Raw genomic sequence first — 21,256 nt, 5'->3', positions numbered from 1 at the left:
CGTTCCATCTTCGCCAATCGCGACACCAATGACAAGTTGGTGACATAAATTAGCACTCCGATGTGAGAGCCAGGCAGGTGGGGGATATACGCGAGTCTTCAATTGTCTTTGGTCGTGTATGCAAAGGGTGTAAAAAGGGCAATTAAGGTGAGAACTACTTTGGGGGGAAGAAGAGGCGCGAGTTCTGCATTCAAAACACATGTGTTGTTTTGTCCAATACAATTCCCCAACCCCCTTACTCACAATGCTCATTGTATCTTTAGGTCAACCTCATCCCTACCTCTCCCCCTTGACATCTCCCCTTTCTCACCCTCCCCATCCTTTTTGGTTTCCATCCTCCCCTTCAATACATTCCCATTTTCCGTCTCCTTTATCCTTCGCTGTTCTACAGTTGCGTCATGATCGACATCTTAACTGGTGACCGTTGTGGCTTGCACTTCCTCACGAGCATTTCTATGCCTGCACGTCGGGGTGCTTCAATTGCTTCTGCCACCCCCAATTTTCCTTCTCAGAGTTCCTTCAGTCCTTTCACCTCTTCAAAACCAGCGTTCGCTTCGCCCGGAGAATACCATCACTTTGTTGAGCCAGGAACGTCTGCGGCCTGGCTTCCCAGAAGCGGAGGCTCCACCCATACTCATGAAGAAGACACGTTCGTTACTAAATTCTCAGTATGTGATCTACTTACATTTCAGATAAGGCTTAGTTTGCTAGGGCGGGTACTTTCTGAGATGAGTTGCCTTAATTGTGCATTTTCCAGTATCCTGAATGAAAGGCCTTCGAAAAAATGTGAAAGTCCACGTGAACCTGATGTCTTTGGCCAGAGTTACAGACAATTCGGCCGCGTTTATCTCTCTGCTGTTCTTAAGTCAACGGACAGCATGAATGCACATGATACGTATTAAGAATCCCCTAAGGCAATCATTTCTGACGTCTGTGCACTTAATTAACTACAGTTGGAAGCTATAATAATGAAAAGTTTTGTTCATTCTACTCCTTTTCTGCAAGGTAATGTTGTAATCTGGGTGGTTGTGTTGAAGCTCCTTCCTAGCTTAGTCTCCCATTCCCCATCAAGTAATATCTTCAGGCAATGCAGCTGGTGTCTTTGTTTGGCTTTACTGGAAGCTCTGTTAGCCTTGATTCTACTATCTCTTTCCGTTTATGTCCCATAAAGTTTGCTCTATACATGTGTCTCTATGTATGTACGTATTCTTTTTCAATGTTCTAGCATAAAGCCTAGGCTCCATGAGAGAGAGAGAGAGAGAGAGAGAGAGAGAGAGAGAGATTATTAATGTCCTTGGAAGACAAAATTTGCCTATGCATTAAACTGCCAAGATCATAGGAATAGCGTCGTTGGAAGTGGTGGAGGAGGTGTGACCTCTCTCTAATTTGGAGCAAGTCCATTGTCTTGGACATGTGACCCTTTGAATAACATAGGCTCCTTTGGGCATTCAATTGCCTTCAATCTCTTAGATGCATCGATGTGAATCCTTCTCGTTGAGATATCGGTTAGTATGGGCTGTAATTGCTCAATGGTTAAGCCTTTTGCTGTCCCAATCATAATCATCCTTCTCTCCTCATCCCACTCTTTGTGTTTGCTCATATTTGAAAGGGCCAAGCATAGATAGATAGAAAAGTAGGTAGGCAGATAAATAGATAGATAGTTAATACATAACATACCTGTTAAATAGGTAAGGAGTGCTAGATAGATGGCTATATACGTATCAAATAGCTAAGGAGTGTAAGTGTGGCATTCTATAGTGTGACATAGTGGACTCTTTTGGTCTTTGTGATTACTCATCTCCAAAATAAGAAGGGCTGAGCACGAAGATGATGAGACTCAGAGGCTGCATATGAAGAGCCCACACCTCGTTTTATTAGGAAGGGGCCTAAGGAGGAGACTAGGGCGGGGATGATGGGGACATCATAGGGTTTAGATTTCATAACCCATGGATTGGGCGTGGGAGGGAGTCCAATCTAGGTAGGGGGCCTGTGTGGGTTAGGTAAGAGAGGAAAAAAGATGGGATGAGTAGAGTGGCAAGGTTGAGCAAAGTAGAAAAAGGATTGGCGAAGCTGAGCAAAAGAGCTAGGGGGTGGCAAGGCTGAGCGGAAAGGTTGGGGGTTGGCGAGGCTAAGTGGAGTTAGGATAGGTTAAAGAGCTAGTCCCTGCTATGCATGATGGAGTTTATGGCTTTCAACCTTGTGAGTGACTATCATGAGATTGAAACTGCACTATGTTGTGTTTTTAGAGGATGAGTTTGGGAATGTTCCTGGATTCATCTAGGTATATGCTTCTGCCGTATTAGCGGACATGCGAATTTCACCTTGTGAAGTTTTCGTCCAAGTTGCGGCCTGCTGATATTGTGATAATTCTTTCTATCTTAAATGGTGCGTTGCCCTATCAGCTAGATTTAGATTTAGATGCTCCTTGGGGAGAGACTAAAATGAAAATGTTTAGACTTCACAAGCAGTTGTAGCTTGAATGAAGAGATTTTGGACTACCTTTTGATTAGCCTTCTCCTTTAGTGCTAGCCTTCATCATGGCTGAGTCTGCCCTTCACCTCCGTAATGGCGACAGAAACTCAGTACGAAGACTTTGTATGAATGGATGCTCAAGAGTGTGTGGGTGTGTGGATTTGTATGTGTGAGAGCATATTTTTATACTATGGTCTACACCCACTGTTGGGTGCTGATGACGTCAGTGGGGATGTCATAGTAGCTAGTCCTTGCTATGCATGATGGAGTTTATGGCTTTCAACCTTGTGAGTGACTATCATGAGATTGAAACTGCACTATGTTGTGTTTTTAGAGGATGAGTTTGGGAATGTTCTTGGATTCATCTAGGTATATAGGTTAAAGAGAGAAAGAAAGAAGATAGGAAGTTTATTCAAAGTCTTCAAAAGACCAAAGGTGCTATGAGATTAAAAGAACTTGATACAATGAGCTGAGGACTAGAGCCACTAAGCAGGCTTCAACACCCATGACAAATACAAAAGAAAACCCATAATCATGATCATAAATACATAGATATAAAACTCTTCGGGCTCGTTGAGAGGATACGGAGTTGGCGGGGGTGTCAACCCTAAGAGGGGTTTGCATAAAACTTATGATGGAGTGTTGGCAGTTGTTGACATGTGTGGTGTGTTGTGGTTTCTTAGCTATAGCCCCGCGGCAAACAAATGTCACTGTCACTCCTACAGGTTGTCTCCGGTCATATGAATATGGAGAGGAGGCCCTCTAATGTGATTTGTGCCCCATCCGTCGAGTCTCACGTATCTTTGGCTTGGGTCCTTATAGCCATCGTCTTTGTGGGTCTTGTTGGTCGGTATTTTTTGGCAGTGATGTTGCTGTAAGTGGAGTCTAGTTGTATACTCTGATCTGGCATATGTGCCCTGAGTAAAAAGCTTCATAGGTAGCCAACGAGTTGCCAACCAAGTTGTGAATGTGTATCACTATAAAAAGATCCCCTCGGATGACCTAGTTCAACTTGTGATATGTGAGCATGATGGAGGGGGGCCTCGATGCTGTACTGGAAGGGAGGTAACTTATCTATGTAAAGCTATAGGCTCTCAAACCAACTGCATGTACTTGCATACCAACACCTCTGGTCACCCTCTGCTACTAATGCCATAGATGAGGATAAAGCCAACCAAGGAAGCTTAAGTCCCTGTGGTGCAAGAGCCGTACTGTCTAATGCAATATATACGTGATAACTTGAAATGTTTCATTGAGTTGTAGTGGGGATACTTTGAACTCAGCCATGACTACCTAATGTGGGGTTGAGGCTTACTGCGAATCATTCGTGAAAGAATGAGAACTTGAAGCCTCTCGACTCGTGCCCAATCTGTTTGTGATAGGTCTGGCTCCCAAAAAGGGCTGCCATACATAGTTGTTGTTTGGACCAAAGATTGAAAGAAAAGGGTCTTGGTCCGAGAGTCTTGGAAGTGAGAGTGAAAGCACTGTCGCTTGAGTTTGGCTAGTGCGGCGTATGCCTTTCTTAGTCGGGCCTACAAGGTTGGTTGCGTCGTGACGATTGGGGTCGAAGAAAAGGACTCCCAAGTATGTGTAGGATGCAACCACCTCCACTAGTAATCCATCCAAGGTGAAATGCTCTTTCTGCATCGTTACTCGAGACGTGTGGAAGATCATGACCGTGGTTTTACCAAGGTTGACCTTCCAAGTCATGTGTCTCATAGAAGGTATGAAGCACATCCAAGTGTTGTTGGAGACCCTCTACTGAGGAGAGAGTAAGACCGCGCCATTTGCATACAAGAGAATCTAAAGCAAGGATCCGGCTAGAGTGCAACTAGCCCTTCCTAGGGTCCCAATAAAGGTCTCAAGCTCATCTATGTAGAGGCGACATTTGATGAGCAGGGCTTTCGGCACTGTGTCAAACGTCTTGTGCAAATCTACGAAGCAACAAATGTCTAATCATAATGGCCCTGTAGCTTTTGATGTGTGTGTGTGTGTGCGAGAGAGTGTAAACTACTCGATGCTTTCTATCAATTCAGGCAACGGATTTTGCAAAGGTGTTTGAATGAAATGATTGCGAGTTGCCAAACACATATACTTGAACTTAAGAGTTTGCAATTAAGCTGGAATTAAGACTTATACAGCTTAAACACAAAGTGACATCATTGGAAATTGCAATATGATTGAGGGGCCAAGACGGGCCCCCCTCCTTATCCAGGCTCACTTTATTCTTAAAAATGGAGATACAAGACCAAGGTGCAATGCACCTTCCAAATTGATGAACTCAGTGAAAGCCTAGGACCTAGATACAAGACTCAAGAGCATATGTACAAGGTAGACAACAAAAAGGAGGACTCCAAGCTCAGGTTTCAACTCTTGGCTTGCCCAATCCACAAGGAAGAAGCCTGCAACAAACACCACTTACATCCAACATTAGAGGCAAGCACTAGTTTCTAGAAAGATAGTAGAAACAACATGAAATAGTGCTGTAAATGAGATAAACTTGATAATACAGGCTCCCTTCGTGACTTGACCCCTTTGTAGATGAAGTCCTTGATGCCTCTGAAGCTACCTTGGGTGAGGAGAGTGTGGAAAAATGGGGCTGGAATGAGAACAGCTTACAAATACAGCATGTAGGCTAGAGAGAGAAAGCCTTTATGGAGTGATAGCTGTAGAGAGAGAGTGCCAATGCTGATCCCAAGGGAGGGGATGTAAGAGAGGAGCTGCTGCTGTTCCAGAGGTGCACAGAAAGGCAGATTTCTGCAAGGGGAATGGGCTGGAACATTAGAGAGAGAAAGCCTTTATGGAGTGATAGCTGTAGAGAGAGAGTGCCAATGCTGATCCCAAGGGAGGGGATGTAAGAGAGGAGCTGCTGCTGTTCCAGAGGTGCACAGAAAGGCAGATTTCTGCAAGGGGAATGGGCTGGAACATTAGAGAGAGAAATTTTGCAGTAGAGAGAGAAAGACTGCAGCAGGAGAGAGAAAGGGGTTGTGGCTGCTCCAGGCTAGGAGAAGGAGAGAGGATGCTGCTGCTGTTCCAGAAGAGCTGAGAGGGGGCAGATTTCTGGAGAGAAGGGGCTAGAACTGTAGAGAGAGAATGTGCTGTTGTAGAGAGAGAAAGTGCTGCTGAGGTGAGAGAATGGCTTGGGGAGAAGCTGGTTGCATCCAAGGAGCTGGAGAGGTTCTGTTGTATCATTCTAAAGGAGGGAGAAGAAAAGTGACGAATTTTCATGTAGGGAATGAAGGGGAGAGGCCGCCTTTTATAGGCTCAGTCCCTCCCCCCCCCAGGCTTAGAGTGGAAGGTGGACACTTGTCTCAGATTTTTGGTGGGCTGCAGTCCCAAAGAGAACAGTCCACAACCTGCCCCAAATATTTGGGGCCAGACACTTAGCCTGCATGCCCTGCCACTTGCCATGCATGCTGCCACATGTGTGGGATAGGTGGACTAACCTGCCAGCTCAGATTCCATGTGGCAGTCTGCCATGTGTCACTCCCAAAAACTCTAAAATTTCAAAGTTGTCAGAATTCAATTCTGATCGCACCCACGGGTTCTCAACAGCTTGGACTATCTATTGACGTACTCTAAGATCATAATTGAGCCATACTGAGCTCATTTGTTTGTCGTCTTATCTTGTATCTCCATTACTCTTGGCTTGCTGCTAGGCCCACACTCAAAGCTCAGGGAACATTCTCTTGAATGGTTCCTAGGTCAATATGCAATCTGTGCATTTGATTGGTCCCATGTTTGGGTACTCAGGTGGGGTGTGGTTTCCAGATGTCCCTCTCAAAGAGAGGCCATCACTCTTGTGGGTCACTAATGCTTATAACCTCAAGCAAGGGGGTCCAACCTCAAATGCTAGACCTAGTCCCCATTGTCCGTAACTAAACAGTAGGAAAACATTTCATTTCTTAATAAGCATACTATTGAAAAACAAAAAGAAATAGCATCAAGCAAGTGGATACATGTTGAAGCAGGATGACAGAGAGAGAGAGAGAGAGAGAGAGAGAGAGAGAGAGAGAGAGAGAGAGAGAGAGAGAGTAGGTGCATGGTATATGCAATTTGACTAGCTAGTGAAACCTATGTGCTAGCTAGTGGCTAGCTAAACTCCAATAGAGATACATATGCGATCACCTAAGCAAGGGAAGTCTGTAAGGTTGTGTCCACCCTAGTGTGTGGGTTGGTCTTGTTTGCTTGAAATCTCAGGAATGTATTTTGCTAAAGTTGTCCTTCGGCTCTGCAAGACGGGGAGTTTGAAATTGTGGTGTAGTTCAAGGAAGGTCCAGAGATTGTGCTTTGATGTTTGTGTAGGCAGCCAAACGTGCATGCTCCTCATCGTCAATAGCTCCTAAGTCACAATGAAGGTGTATATAATCTATCTAGAAGTTGCCAATGTCTCGTCTCTTTATATAATCTATGCGATCCTTTGTGAATAGCATTCATCGTGCATTGTTTTGAGTTGGGGATTGGCTTTGGAAGATAGGCCTGTGTGCAGCTGCCTCTAGATGCTATGTATGGCTCGAGAAGGATGGATAGACTTGGTGAGTGTAATGGACGAATTTGGTGCGGTGCTCTGCTTACTCCCATGTGCATAGGAGACATCTTTATGGGAAGGCGTCTGTGGTTTGTGGGTGTGTCGGTGGATCAGCCACTAGCATGCCTACCCCTAGTGGTGAATCATCTTTGTATGTTCATTATCCACCTTGACTAGAGGAACTTGCTCTTGCGAGTTTTTTGAGGATGAGAGCTAGCGTCCCATGCAATGTACAAGTGGCGATCATGGGCCAACTCAGTGATCTTGGAGTGGACTCCTTGATCCCAAGGAAATACTTCAAGAAACTCCAAGAGCAAAGCTCAAGGGAGGATTACATCATGCAAGACATGCGAAAACAACACAATAAAAAACTTGTGTAAGAGAGCTAGAGAAAAACCAAGGTTGAGGCTGAAATGCGAGCTCACCTGTATGAAGGACTTCGAGAAGAAAGGGGAGCCACTCAATCCCCTAAGGAAAACAATCCTCCTAGTTGAGGTTGCCTAGGAAGACCCTTGCTTGCTGCCCCAAATGGCCACCAAGGTTTGTAACCAAATTTTCAGCAAAGACCAGTATCATACTAGTAATAATCTTTCTAGTAATTGGTTGGTATAACTGATACTGTTGCTTTTTGAACTATAACCAATGAAGATGCTAGTCCCTGCTATGCATGATGGAGTTTATGGTTTTCAACCTTGTGAGTGACTATCATGAGGTTGAAACTGCACTATGTTGTGTTTTTAGAGGATGAGTTTGGGAATGTTCTTGGATTTATCTAGGTATATGCTTTTGCCGTATTAGCGGACATGCAAATTTCACCTTGTGCAGTTTTCGTCCAAGTTGCGGCTTGCTGGTATTGTGATAATTCTTTCTATCTTAAATGGTGCGTTGCCCTATCAGCTAGATTTAGATTTAGATGCTCGTTGGGGAGAGACTAAAATGAAAACGTTTATACTTCACATGCAGTTGTAGCTTGAATGAAGAGATTTTGGACTACCTTTTGATTAGCCTTCTCCTTTAGTGATAGCCTTCGTCATGGCTAAGTCTGCCCTTCACCTCCGGAGTGCCGATAGAAACTCAGTACGAAGACTTTGTATAAATGGATGCTCAAGTATGTGTGGGTGTGGATTTGTATGTGTGAGAGCATATTTTTATATTATGGTCTACACCCATTGTTGGGCATTGATGACGTCAATGGGGATGTCATAGTAGCTAGTCCCTGCTATGCATGATGGAGTTTATGGTTTTTAACCTTGTGAGTGACTATCATGAGATTGAAACTGCACTATGTTGTGTTTTTAGAGGATGAGTTTGGGAATGTTCCTTGATTCATCTAGGTATATAACCAATGAAGACGCATTTAAGTGTCTTGTCCTCAAGCTTGTGTCATAGATGCCATAAACAAGGCTTCCAAACACTCTCATGTGGGAAATGACTAGGTTACGTTTTGTGCAAGCCTCATACAGAGTAATAGTCTCTAATGCCTTGGTGGATCATAATTTGCACACATAATGGCATTCTATCCGAATTTTTTGGCCAAAGCCTTATCCTTCATCATGCACACTGCCATCTCCATCAAGGTTCTATTTTTTACATTTTGCAACGCCATTTTGTTGTGGTTTGGATGGCATAGTACATTATACCACGAGATGCTAAAAAGTCAACTGACTCTGTGGGATATCCTCACCCCTCTTGTCAGTGCGGAGTGTAACTCGGTTTGTGTTCACCTTCATTCTTAACCATAGCATGAAATTTTTTGAAGCATGCAAAGACATCGGACTTAAATTTTAATGGATAAACCCAAGTATGATGAGTGAAGTCATCCACAAAAGTGATAATGAATATCCACCAATAGATGTTGTTAGCATTGGACAACAAACATCACTATTAACTAAATGCAACTTGCAGGCTGCACTGGCACTTCCATCTTTAGAGAAGGAAACTGATGCAAGTAAACATCCCTTTTAAACATATTTGGATAATGCATGCATCTTGGGGAGATTAACAACCACATTTTATAATTGTAACTTGGCCAAACTACCATAGTTTAGATGCCCAAAATGCTCATGCCACAAATGAGTGGCTGCAATAAGAGAGTACTGTCTCTCTCTCATAGGCACCAAGATTGTGCAGATTTCTAGTCAATGTTCTAGTGATGACAATGGTGTAGCTAGTTCTGAAGTCATAAACGTCACAAATGGTAACCATAAAAAATTACTCTATAAACAATTCTCTTTAATTTTGAAACATATAAAACATCTTGAAGAGAGACTAGATGACCAAATGCTCAAGTAAAAGCTCAACTTGGCCAATTCCTTTCACGGCATAAGAGGCATTATGAGCACAAGTCATAGTGTTTGCGTTAAGTGCATGATCCAAGGAAAGAAACAACTTTTTGAATGAAGTTATGTGCTTAGAAGTACCACTATCAAGTACCAAGTACTAAATACGACATAAGTGTTGCTTTTCTTGCTAAGTATGTCTTTCTTTTGTTTTTCATAAAAGTTTTTGTTTACCTCTTTTTTTCTCTCTTTCATTTTCTCTTTTATTTTTTGTGTAGATTTTTGATCTTTAGAACAACAAAAAATCTAAATTTGTATGATTGGACTTATTCTAGTCTTACAAAGGTATATAAATGTCATGTGATAGCCATGCATGAATCATGAATTGAAGGATCCTACCTGCTTCATCTTCACCTGAGAAGGATGAATCAACAAATATTGCTCATTATGATTACATTTTTGTTGCCACATGCCGGTAGGACCGTGTAGGATAGTTGATATCATCTAACTTGCAATAATATTCCACAAGTTCTTGGTGTAGGACCGTGTAGGATAGTTGATATCATCTAACTTGTCTTCTGGGGGCAAGTATTCCTTAGAGATCATTGTTTGCCATGCAAAATGCACAAGTCCCAAAGTAATTTGATTGCACTAACTCAAGTGTAAATCTATCTACCATCGATTGAATTTCATTGCCACGACATGAAAATGAAACCCCAAGGCATGACGGCTAAATGTGAGAACAAATGCTGTAAAGTCTCCAAATTGTACGGTGCACAAGAATCGAGGCTAGACGAACCGAGTATGCCTTACCACTCCTAGGCTAGTTGGGGGCATCATAGCTTATCAATTTTTTGAAATTACAAGACCTAGAGCAACTGGCATGTAGCTCTAGCAACTTTGTGAAGAAGAGGGCCGGATGCTCGTTAACCCACTTGAGATTTTGAAGTTGACTACTTGCTTGTATAGCCAATTGTTGTAGGCCAAGGATTGCATGTCTCAGATAGAGGTTGCTTGCTATGAGATTTGGGCTCCATGTTCTATTAGTAATTTCACTACTTATGATGAACTAGTTGTTGCAGGCCAAGGATTTCGTGCTTCAATAGATGTTGCTTGCTAGCAGATCTTGGTTCATGCTCTATTAGTGGTTTCACAACTTATGATGAGCTGACTAGAGGCTTCGTTCATGAATAGCGAGATGCTTGAGGTCGTAGAGCCCCTCCTTGTTAGAAATAATTCCAATATCAAGGTGGTAGCTAGATTTGGAGAAGTGTTTGTAGCAGCTACTAGCTCTGAGTAGAGATGATAACAGTTTTGAGGACAAAGTCTCCCCAAATGTGGTGGCTGCAGATTCACCTCCAATATGGCGACGGTTGTTTGTGACAACTAACTGATGGTGACTTCTAGTTGTAGCTCCACAACAAATAGTAGCTCTTTTCAAGACAACAAGTTTATGGTGGCAAATGGTAGAACAATAGCTTTGTACAAGACAACAAGTCTATCTATGGTGATGAACATATGCAGGAAGTTGGAAGTAGTTTTGTGTTGCTACATGTGATAATATAACCTTTATATTACTTGTCGTGTTTTTGGGTTTGTGAATTCGCTCTGAGTTTTATTGTTTGCATATAGGATTAGATAGTAATGTTTTCACAGTTGGTATCAAAGCCTCCGGTTCAACGATGGAGGCTAAGGACTCGATGAAACTCGTGACTTTGATAGGGGAGAACTTCTCTGCATGGCAGCTTGGTGTTCGTCTATACTTCGTGGAAAAAGGTCTCTGATCCATAATTGCTGAAACAGAAAAGAAAGCCTTAGGCAAGGTAGTACAAGTTGAGTCGTCCGACAAGAAGCATGCAGCGGGAAAGTAGGAATGAGAGAGCACTTTCGGGGAAGAGCGTTAGGAGCGAGATTTTATCATCACCTTGATCTCAGCAAGAGTGCTTGTGAAATTTGGGTTGCAGCAGAGACCCTTTTTTGATGCCCGGTTGAAGAACTCAAAAGTTCTTCTCAAGCAAGAGTTTAGCTTGCAAATGAAAGATTGAGTTACACTAGGGGAGCATTTGAGTAGGATGAGAGCCATCTTGCGATAGCTAGCTGATCTTGGTGTGCAGGTAGATGACGATGACTCAAAGGTTGCGTCTTTCTCCAAGTTATACAGAGATTGTCAAAATTCTTTGTGTCAATGCAAAAATGTCACTCGAGGAGATGGTTGATGAGGAACGACGTTAGACTTCGGAGGGAATGGAAGTAGTTCTTTGTTGTTGAAAACAAGAGCCAAAAAAAAAAAAAGGAGACTAGAAGCAACTCTATTGTGACTACTCAAGAAGCCTGGGCATACGAAGGAATATTTCTTTAAGAGGAGAGATGATACAGCTTCAAAAGAAAGGGGCACAAGGAAATAGCTCATGTTGTGGAGGATTTTGTAGGACTGTATGTCGTTGATCCGAGTACATCTGACGATGTAGGATGGGCCTTCTGACTACTCAGAACGACATGTGGAATAAACACATATCTTTTCTTGTTTTGGGCAGGTTGCTAGTGTGTTTTGTGTTTATGCATTCTACAAATAGTTTGTTTTAATCTTCATCTTTGGCAATCAACCATGAGGCATGGTGCCATTTTTGATGGTTCCTTTTTGTGTGTCGTTGATCCGAGTACATCTGACGATGTAGGATGGGCTTCTGACTACTCAGAACCACATGTGGAATAAACACATATCTTCTCTTGTTTTGGGCAGGTTGTGATAGTGTGTTTTGTGTTTATGCATTCTGCAAATAGTTTGTTTTAATCTTCATCTTTGGCAATCAACCGTGAGGCATGGTGCCATTTTTGATGGTTCCTTTCTTTTGGAAGGATATGATCTATTTTCGTGGCTTTTTTAGAGAGCACTTTGTTTTGTGTATCTCTTTTGGCAGACCCTTTATCTTGGCTTTGTTTGTTGAAAGTCTTTGCCCTTGTTCAGCTCGAGGGGGGTGTTGGAGATGCAAGCTTCACGTGGGGTTGGTGGAGGAATCTACACATGGATGCACGCATGACAAGTGTCTCGTGGTGCATGGAGAACCATATTAGCCTCGTTGAAGACTTATACCTCTACTCGTGAATCTCTCCTTCCTTTTCAGAGCCATGATCTCGCCAAACAGTCACATACATTGCACCTCTCAGATGTCAGCTCATCACTGAGCTCAGCAGCTCCATGAGTCTCTTCGGTGTAGTAGCAGAAGGATTGGATCTTCCCAGCGAAATCTTTAGCGACTTCATCTACAAATGGCTCAATGCCAAGGGTCCACTGTGTGCGTGTAGCTTTCAATACTTCATAGCTTGTTGCAGCCAGTATGAAGTTGTAAGCTTGTAGATTCTCCAACAAGCCCCATAGGGATGAGGAGGATCGTCTATAGTTTGTCTTATTAATGCAAGCAGTTTTTGTGTTGTTACATGTGATAATAAAACCTTTATATTGCATTTCGTGTTTTCCGGTTTGTGAATTCTCTTGAAGTCGTATTGTTTCAATGTAGGATTGATAGTAGTGTTCTCACAAATTTTGGAGCGATAACGATAGTGCCTTCATGTCTTCAGAGCATAGACAACATTGTACAGCTTCCTCATGGGAGGATATGACGTGTGCTATAGTTGACTTTTGACTTATAAAAGCCATAGACCTCAATTCTAAGAGCCATAGTGAATCCTAAAAGGATCTCATTTTGTGATAGTATGTAATATTGGCATTAATTCGGTATCTGAACTTTTTCAAGGCCTAGGTGAATACTATCAACATCGATGATGTGGCCAAGGTATAATGATTTTTTTTGGAAGAACTTAAACTTGTACATCTTTGCATAAAGCATATCACATCAAAGAATAGTCAAAGCTATCTTGAAGTGTTCTTATTGTGGCATGATCGTGCTGATCTTAGGTCTTTGAATCCCATCTTGCATTGTCAAACATTCATTTGAGTCCTTGCAGTCATGTGGGCTTGTTGGAAAATAGGGTCCATCGTCTCACTTGTAAGCCCCCTAATGAGGATGTGGAGTTGCTTAGACGGCAAACCCTAGCTCACCTTAGATCTCTCAGCTAATCTCTCAAGAAACTCCCTCAAGATCACAACAAACACTCATTGATTTAACTCAAAGAAACATCGTGGGAGGTGCACAACCGGTCCAAGAAATAGCTGTGTAGTGTGGCAGATTTTTTCCTTCTGAAGCTCTCAGTACTTGTAGTCTCCTAGATTGCGATTTTTGTGTACAACATCTTGGTTGGTGGTTACTGTTCTTTTTGAGTGGATTTTTCCCTTGTGTGATGCAAAAAGTTGGATTGGTGGATGGACTTCCACATAAGACAGACAAATCAGAAGCTTGTTAGGCTTGCTGGGGGGCAAGTAGCATCAAGAGGCCTCTTTGGAGCCGGGTATTCTCTCACGTTTATTGATGATTTCAATAGATATACTTGGATCTATTGCATTGCCAATAAATCTTAAGCTTTCACAAAGTTCAAGTAGTTGGGCAAGGTTGAGAAGGAGTCAGATAAGAAGCTGAAGACTTTTAAGATCGACCAAGGGGGGAGTTTACCTCAGAGGCCTTTGATGCATACTGCAAGAAGGGATAAAAAGGCAATTGATGATGAGACACCTCTAGTGCCTCTAGATGCCTTTGCAGCCCCTCTGTTGAAGATGATACAAGGATTATGTCATCTGCATATAGCAATATTTGTATTATCAATTCGGCCTACAGTGATCCTTCGCCTCCTAGGCGGTCAATAAAGGATGGGATCTTGTCAATATAGAGCCTGAAGAGGGTCGGTGAAAGAGAACATCCTTGCTTCACTCCGATGGTGCTGTCGACCTAGTTTCATAGACCCCCTGGGGCCCAAACTCTCCCTTTGACAGACTTGTATAGACTCATCACTTCCTTCCTAAATCAAAACCTCTAGAATTTGCATCTCTTGAAGCCTCCTGATCATACGGGAGCATGTGATAGTGTCAAAGGCCTTTTGGAAGTCTAGAAAGCAAGCGTAGACTTTTTGGCACCTTGATTTCGCCTCCTCTATGATGGCCCTCAAAGTGAAGATGTGGTCAAGGGTGGAGTGCTATCGTCGGAAACTTGCCTAGGCCCGTTGCCCATTTGTCTCTTTGTGACTGTTGATCTCCCTCTCTAGTACCGACCCATATAGCTTGGCCAAAGTGTAGCCAATCTTAAGGGTGCAGTAATTCCCATTGTCCATGGGATCTTCTGCTTTGTGTATGGGCACAATGGTGGTAGTACTCCAATTTGTGAGGGGAAGCCGTGGCATACAGTGTGGTGGAACATATCCGCTAAAATCGGAGCTAGGACCTCCTCCTGCCCATGTGCAAAATACTCCATCCGTAGGCCCTCATGATCTTGAGCTCTTCCTTTTTGGCAGAGCGTGCCCTGTACATTCTGTGTAGTGAACAAACGACATGTGGTGCCCTTGGGCAAGGATAACATGTTAGGTGGTGTTTGCATCGGAACATCATAGAGTGAACTCGCATAATTGTGCCAAACCCCTGGATCCGTGATGGGAATAGGTGGCTTCCTCTCAGTCAAGAGCCCCCATCCAATGGTAGGTCTCCCCCTTGAGAAGATCAGATCACCTTCTCCATCTTGTGTGTGAGGAAAGCTCGCCTCTTACGACGTGTCAGTCGTGCAATTTGCCGCGCCTTATGTGTCCTAAGATGGCCCAAGGCTTGCTCACATGTAAGGTAAGATCTCATTTGTCTGCACTTGTCATCATACCAAGGATTCCGAGGCATCGTCCCAATCGGGGCATATGTTGCAGATCGGGTTGTGGAGAAGGATCTAGCCGCAACATCTTGTGTCATTGAGACAAGGATATCCGAAGAATGGGTGAGGTTTGCATCTTCTCCAAGTAGGTTCGGGAGCTCATGCGCTAGATGACTCACGTAGATTGGATCAAGAGCATGGTCAAAGTGGACCTGGACATGGGTGGGTGTGGGTGGGGCGTGTTGGAAAGGTCACCTCCCCATCTGTAAGCCCCTATATGAAGAGAACATGGGGGGGGGGGTGAACTTGGGTCCTGGGGATGGCCACATGGGCAGCAAGATGGCTGCCATGGGGGCAGAGATCAGAGAAAGAAAGAAGAACCTGGAGGAGCCATGGTGGCTGCAATAGATGGACGGAAAGTTGGCTATGGAGGTCTAGCTTGGATCTGGCCTGTCAGAGGCTTGTTTGGAGCAGCACCAAATGGCGGAGAATACCCAGGAGAAAGGCAACTGAAAGGCGAGCCATGTGGCATTGCTTGTGGGCAGGTATATGACCTGCAACAGAGCTTGCAAGTGGCGCAGTAGAGATGGCAGGTGGACAGCAGAGGAGAAGGCCTGACTAGACAGGCTGGTTGGGCTGGATACAGCCAGCCAACCAGGCCTGGTTGAAGGGCCAAACCAAGGCTGGAACCTGCATGAAGAAATGGAGCAGTCAGCCCCAGTTTTGGAGCCCTTAAAGGGCTGGTTTTGCAGCAGACTGGTCGGCCTGTTTGGGTCGGCCAGAATGATGCTGCTGGTCGGTTTTTTTGGATTTGTATTGTGTTTATAGCTTTGGATGAAAATATATTATTTTGGTGGTCTCTCTATCTGATAGGTTCATTGTCTAGAGTCTGCACACCTGTGCTATGTACATAAGTTTAAGAAGTTTGTGATTCCACACCCCACACCACACTATGTGAGCTCCTAGGCTATTCTATCAGTCTTTCGTTGTGCATACCCTCTGTTGGTTGATTTCTAACAGGGGGCTCTCCCTATGGTTGGCATGGTAGTTGAGATGCTAAAGCTAGGTATGAGTGTTCAGCTTTGAGCAGGGGGAAGGCATAATGAAGTCATTTATCTGTGGTACAAAGGCCAAGGGACCCATCAGATAGTCCGCTGTACTGGTCCCTTCACCATCTGGGAAGCAAGTGAGCCACGACCGTCTTTGGAGACCATTATATGTAATGAAGTCGTGGACAGGTCCCAGCTCAAGTAGATGATGCCCATACCCTATCACATGTGTGCATCTACCGAGTGCCTCACTATCCCAAGCTGTGTTGGATCTAGCTCCGGTACTATGAGAGAGTCATTCTCCAAATCCAGCAATCCCACTTGCCTATCTCTTGTGCGTGCAAATGAAGTCACCGAGAAGGAGGATATCTCCTTGTCTAGAGAACTCCGTGATGGGTTGTGTCTCTCTGTGGCGACCTCATGTGCATGGGATGATGTATCTTGGTGGAAGTAGCACACGACAATGAAGATCAGACGTGCCTCCAGTAATTAGACTCGTATCCACATATGTTGTGCATGCACCTCTCTCTATACTATGAATATTGTGATCTAAAGAGAATAGCTACACCTCCAGAGCCTCGTATTCCACTGTCTCTCCTCATCTCTCTCCTATGAGCTGACTCCCAGGTGTATCCGTCATTGTGGGCAGGCTTCTCTCTAGGCTCTCACGTGTCTCGGTGTAAAAGACAATGTCTCTATCTGTGTAGGTCTCCAAGAACCTCATGGATCGGACCAAAGGGTACCATTGCAATTCCATGCTGCCATTTTCAGCCCAATTTTTACACTCATTCCACGGGTCCGCACCGTCATAACTCCCCGTCCTCCTCGATAAAGAAGCATTGGATTGTCGCAAAGAAGAGGAAGGAAACCATTTCTGTTGTATCTGATCATTTTGCTAATGAAATCTGCAATTTATACGTATACTGTCTTTGTTGAAGAAGTAGAGAATGATATACATGCTCAATTGAGTTTCCCAGATAGAAATAATTTTTAGTTTCTTGAAAATTTCAAGAGATTGCCTTTCAGATACTCTTCTAGGTAATTTGCTCTCTGAAAGATCGGAAGATCATACTATTGAAGATTGTAATGTATCATGCTTTGATAATATCGAAACATTACCTTTTGGGGGCTAATTTCACAATCAAGATTGACTATCAAAGTCTTAAGTATTTCTTGACTTAGACCAAGCTTTTTGAAAAGCATATGAGATAGGTCAATTTCTTGTCCATGTTCCACTTTGACATTGTTCATATACCTAGAGTGCAGAATATAATGGTAGATGCTTTATCTCGGAGGTCCCAGGTGAATAAAATGACTTGCTTATCATTAGGACTAGAAACAGATGCAAGTACAATATGCAAAAGACCCAGACTTTGGGAAGATTATACAAAAAATGCAGGCGGAGGAATCAACCAGCCATTATTTCTTAAAATATGGATATCTTATGAAAGATGATTCTTGTGTGTTACTAGGACTCTAAGGTCGGAAATTATGGAAGAATGTCATGCTCCACCTTATGTAGATCATAGAGGGATTGCTTCCACTAAACAGGCCCTGGAAAGGTAATTCTTATGCCCTGTATGTGTAAAGCTATTCAGCGATTTGTATATGAATGTCTTACTTGTCAAAAAGCGAAATACGATAGGCGCAAGATACTTGATCTCTTGATGCCTTTTCCAGTGCCTCAGGCACCTAAGGAGAACATAGCCATGGATTTCATCTTCGATCTGCCAAGGTCGAGACAAGGAAATGATGATATTTGGATGGTCATTGACAGAGTCTACAAACAAGCTCACCTCATACTTGTATGGAATACCATGGCTAAAGTGTTTTCGACACATGTTTTCAAACATAATGGTATGCCTAAGTCCATAGTCAGTGATCAAGATCCTAGAATGACCAGCCTTTTTTGGAGAGAATATTTGATAATATGGGCACCAAGCTTGATTTTTCTTCTTCGTTTCATCCCTAGTCTGATGGACAAAGTGAAATAGCCAATTCACTGTTCTGGATTTGCTGAAATGTTATGTGTTTGGCCAGAAGATTGAGTGGAAAAGATATCTTCCAGTGGTGGAGTTTGCATACTACAATACTTTCCACAACTGTAAGGGAAAAGCACCTTTCAAGGATCTATGGTAAGGCAATTCCACCATGTATCTTACGGACACAAGATGAAATTTTTATTGTTGATCAACATGTCTGAGATCTGGAAGGAGCCCTTGAACAAGCCAGGATTGCAAGATCAGGTTCCAGATAAACATCGGAGGCAGCTCGATCTTCAGATTGGTGACTAGGTGCTCCTAAAGTTTGGAAAGCCTTGGCTCCAAAAGATGAAGGGTAAGGAATATGCATATCCAAAGCAGTCCATCGGATATTATGGATCGTTTCGGATCATGGGAGATCAATGAAGTAGCTCGTAAGATGGATTTATCCAAGCATTGAAAGATCTATAATGGATTCCATGTGAGTCTTTGGAAGGGCTTGAGCCAGTGGAACTGATTCGTGAAGAATGACTAGAGGTGGATGAGTTGGAGGAGATCCTTGAACTAGAGCAGATTGTCTATTGCATGGAAAAGAGAGGCCCCAGGGGTAGATTTTTTTCACAGGTATCTTGTTAAGTTTAAGAATTATCCGGGACTTGATGCCAAGTAGGTAGATCACGATTATTTTTCAAAATATGTACATGTCTTGCAGATGTATAAAGAAGCCTTTCTATAGGGGATAATTGAATAGAAGCCAAGGGGATGCACCAAGTATTTATTCCCAGAAATAAAGAGAAAATATGATAATTGACTTCGGTCAGAGTGAGTTAACTTCTGTCAACTAGACATTTTAAAAATATTTTTGAGATTGTTTGTGGTGGGGATGCCCACACAGGATTAGGATTAGTCTAGAGAATCAGAATGCTTGCATCGGCTAACTGTCAACGGGTGAAAATGTGCTTGGTGGTGTTTAATTTTTGGTAGGTGCTTAGAGATGGTTAAAATTCCCAAATTTTAATGGGGAAAGGCATGCAAACTGGATGTCCAAAGTGCTAGAGGGACCACACGTCTAAGGTTGCTATTTTTAGCTGTATCTGCCAAAGCTAGGAGTCAGTTTGTATTTTGCCTAGTCAGGAGGCGATTTTTGAGTTTCATTCATCTCTGTTGTAATTGCGATTTGCTGTAGTACCTTCTCTGAGCTCTGCATGAGCTGAATGTTGTAATAGATATTGAATTCTGAAATGCAAACCGCGGGGGGGGGGACAGCCCTTATTTCTGGCCCCCAGTGGGTGTGTTCTTTGCTCCCTCCCCCCCCGTCTTGATACCCAGAAGAGATTTACTGCTAATTCTCATCAGAGGAAGCTATCAGATTTGTATTTTCCTTATGGATTTAAATTCGAATTCTTCTCTGCTGCCAATCTGCAATGAACTGTTTAGATCTACTGCGATTTGCATCGAACTGCTGTGATTTGAATTCACCTATTGCATTTGAGAGTTGTGGCTGTGATTTTACCAGAGGTGCTGTTTTCTAAGGTTTTGGGGCTGATTACAGGCTGATTACAGCAGCCCATGTGCTGCCCATGTGGCAGCCCTGTTTCCTGCCTTGAGGAAGAATATGGCCCAAAAGCTGATCTCATCTCCTCGTCTTACTCTGTCCATCTGTTGGGCTGAGGATGTGAAGAACACTCCAACTTAGTTCCCAAGCTACGCAGAGAGTGGGAAATTGGATGGGAGCTTTTCACTTGAAAAAGAATATGGCCCAAAAGCTGATCTCATCTCCTTGTCTCGCTCTGTCCGTCCGTTGGTCTGAGGATGTGAAGAACACTACAACTTTGTTTCCAAGCTACTTGAGCTTACTATCCAAATAAGAAATATCTGTCTAGTGACTGCAACTATGCACAAATATTAAAGGGATTCCGCTTTTGTAGCTTTCAATTTCGTTTTCCATGGAATGGGAGGAGCTTGTTTGCTGAATCGATCAATAATTGTCGAAATCAGATAATGAGCTTGAGGAAATTCACAATAAAATCCATGGCTACATGCTCCCAAGGAAATTTTGGGCCTTGCAAAAGTTGCAATAATCCTTGGCTTTTTGACAAATCATGCAAGAGGTAATGTGCTGATGCACATCCTTCGTAAACTGTTCTGTTCTTGCAGTTGGTGTTTCGAATTTTTCTCGAATATATTATAAGGAATTCTTTTGAACTATACCCTTTCATCATATCCTTTTGTACATGAAATGTGTTTAATGCACTTAACATTTATGGTAATGCAGACGAAGTCAAAAAGGGCTACCAAACATGAGCTTTTCAGGGGTTCCCTTGGTTTCTTCTACCTTTTCATTTGTCAACATGTTGTAGGACATGTGTTTAAGATTTGAAGTTTTCATAGGGGTTATCATAGAATATATTGTAAAAGGAAGGGTTGTGTTCAAAAGCCTTGGGCTGCTTTAAATTCTCCAAGGTTTCGGGTCTTTATGGTATTTATAAGAGGGATAGAGTTCAAAACATAGTGACATTATGAAAGGATTCCTGAAAAATACTTCAAAGAATATTTACACAACTGGGCCTCAGAAGAAAGAATGCTCTTACATCTCAGTTCTTGCACAGTTTTCCTTACCATATGAGAAGCTCTTTCTTGTAAATCAAACTACTCTGATGTTATTGGTTAAAGAGTTGTGGGATCCACAGGTGAAGGAAATATCAATTATGAATGAAGATTATAGTATGGATCCGAATGACTGGCCTTCTGGTCAGGTTTCTGGTGGTGCTGAGGCAGATGGCAGTCCTGTCACGACTCCATCCTCAGGGCAGGGTAGGAGAAGGGTCAGTCACCTTAAACCTGCTAGATATTCCAAAGTGGAGCCTCAGACACCGCGGTCAAATATAGGTATCTTCAGGTGTCGATGATGACTTGCTGTTTTAATTGAGAAAGAAAGAAAGAAAGTGTATTATTGTCCACTAAGGAGAGAGAGAGAGAGAGAGAGAGAGAGAGAGAGAGAGAGAGATTGGGGACCTCGTGAGAGTAAGACTCTTCCACAATTCATCTATGGAAAATATGGCAATAAATGCACCATTTCACAGCGATTTCATGAAGCTGATTGTGTTTTCTGGATTTTATAGGCTCCCCTCTGTGTAACATCCGTACACCTGTGAGCACCTGCCGCTATGACAGCTCTCTTGGTAATGTCACATCTTTTAGAGATCCT

General features: G+C 43.0%; 1 protein-coding gene across 3 annotated transcripts in view; it reads left to right on the top strand.

Annotated features, from left to right (window-relative positions):
- Positions 1 to 212: 212 nt before the first annotated feature.
- The window catches only part of LOC147905745 (transcription factor E2FB-like), a 30,076-nt gene continuing 9,032 nt past the window's right edge, over positions 213 to 21,256 (top strand). The window contains exons 1-3 of one of the 3 annotated variants that reach the window (XM_087381629.1): positions 213 to 668; positions 20,805 to 20,937; positions 21,171 to 21,230. In XM_087381629.1, coding sequence (XP_087237755.1) covers positions 399 to 668; positions 20,805 to 20,937; positions 21,171 to 21,230 — 463 coding nt within the window. In that variant the 5' untranslated portion in view covers positions 213 to 398. Of the gene's footprint in view, positions 669 to 20,347; positions 20,373 to 20,738; positions 20,938 to 21,170; positions 21,231 to 21,256 lie in introns of those variants that run through there. The other 2 variants (XM_087381619.1, XM_087381636.1) reach the window with 2 other exon arrangements.

The sequence above is a fragment of the Dipteris shenzhenensis genome, chromosome 1, assembly GCF_047967505.1.
Source record: "Dipteris shenzhenensis isolate YYH24624 ecotype China chromosome 1, Dip_SZ_1.0, whole genome shotgun sequence".
NCBI lineage: Eukaryota > Viridiplantae > Streptophyta > Polypodiopsida > Gleicheniales > Dipteridaceae > Dipteris > Dipteris shenzhenensis.
Note: the sequence above shows the minus strand (reverse complement) of the source record. Positions and strands in the feature narration are given on the sequence as shown.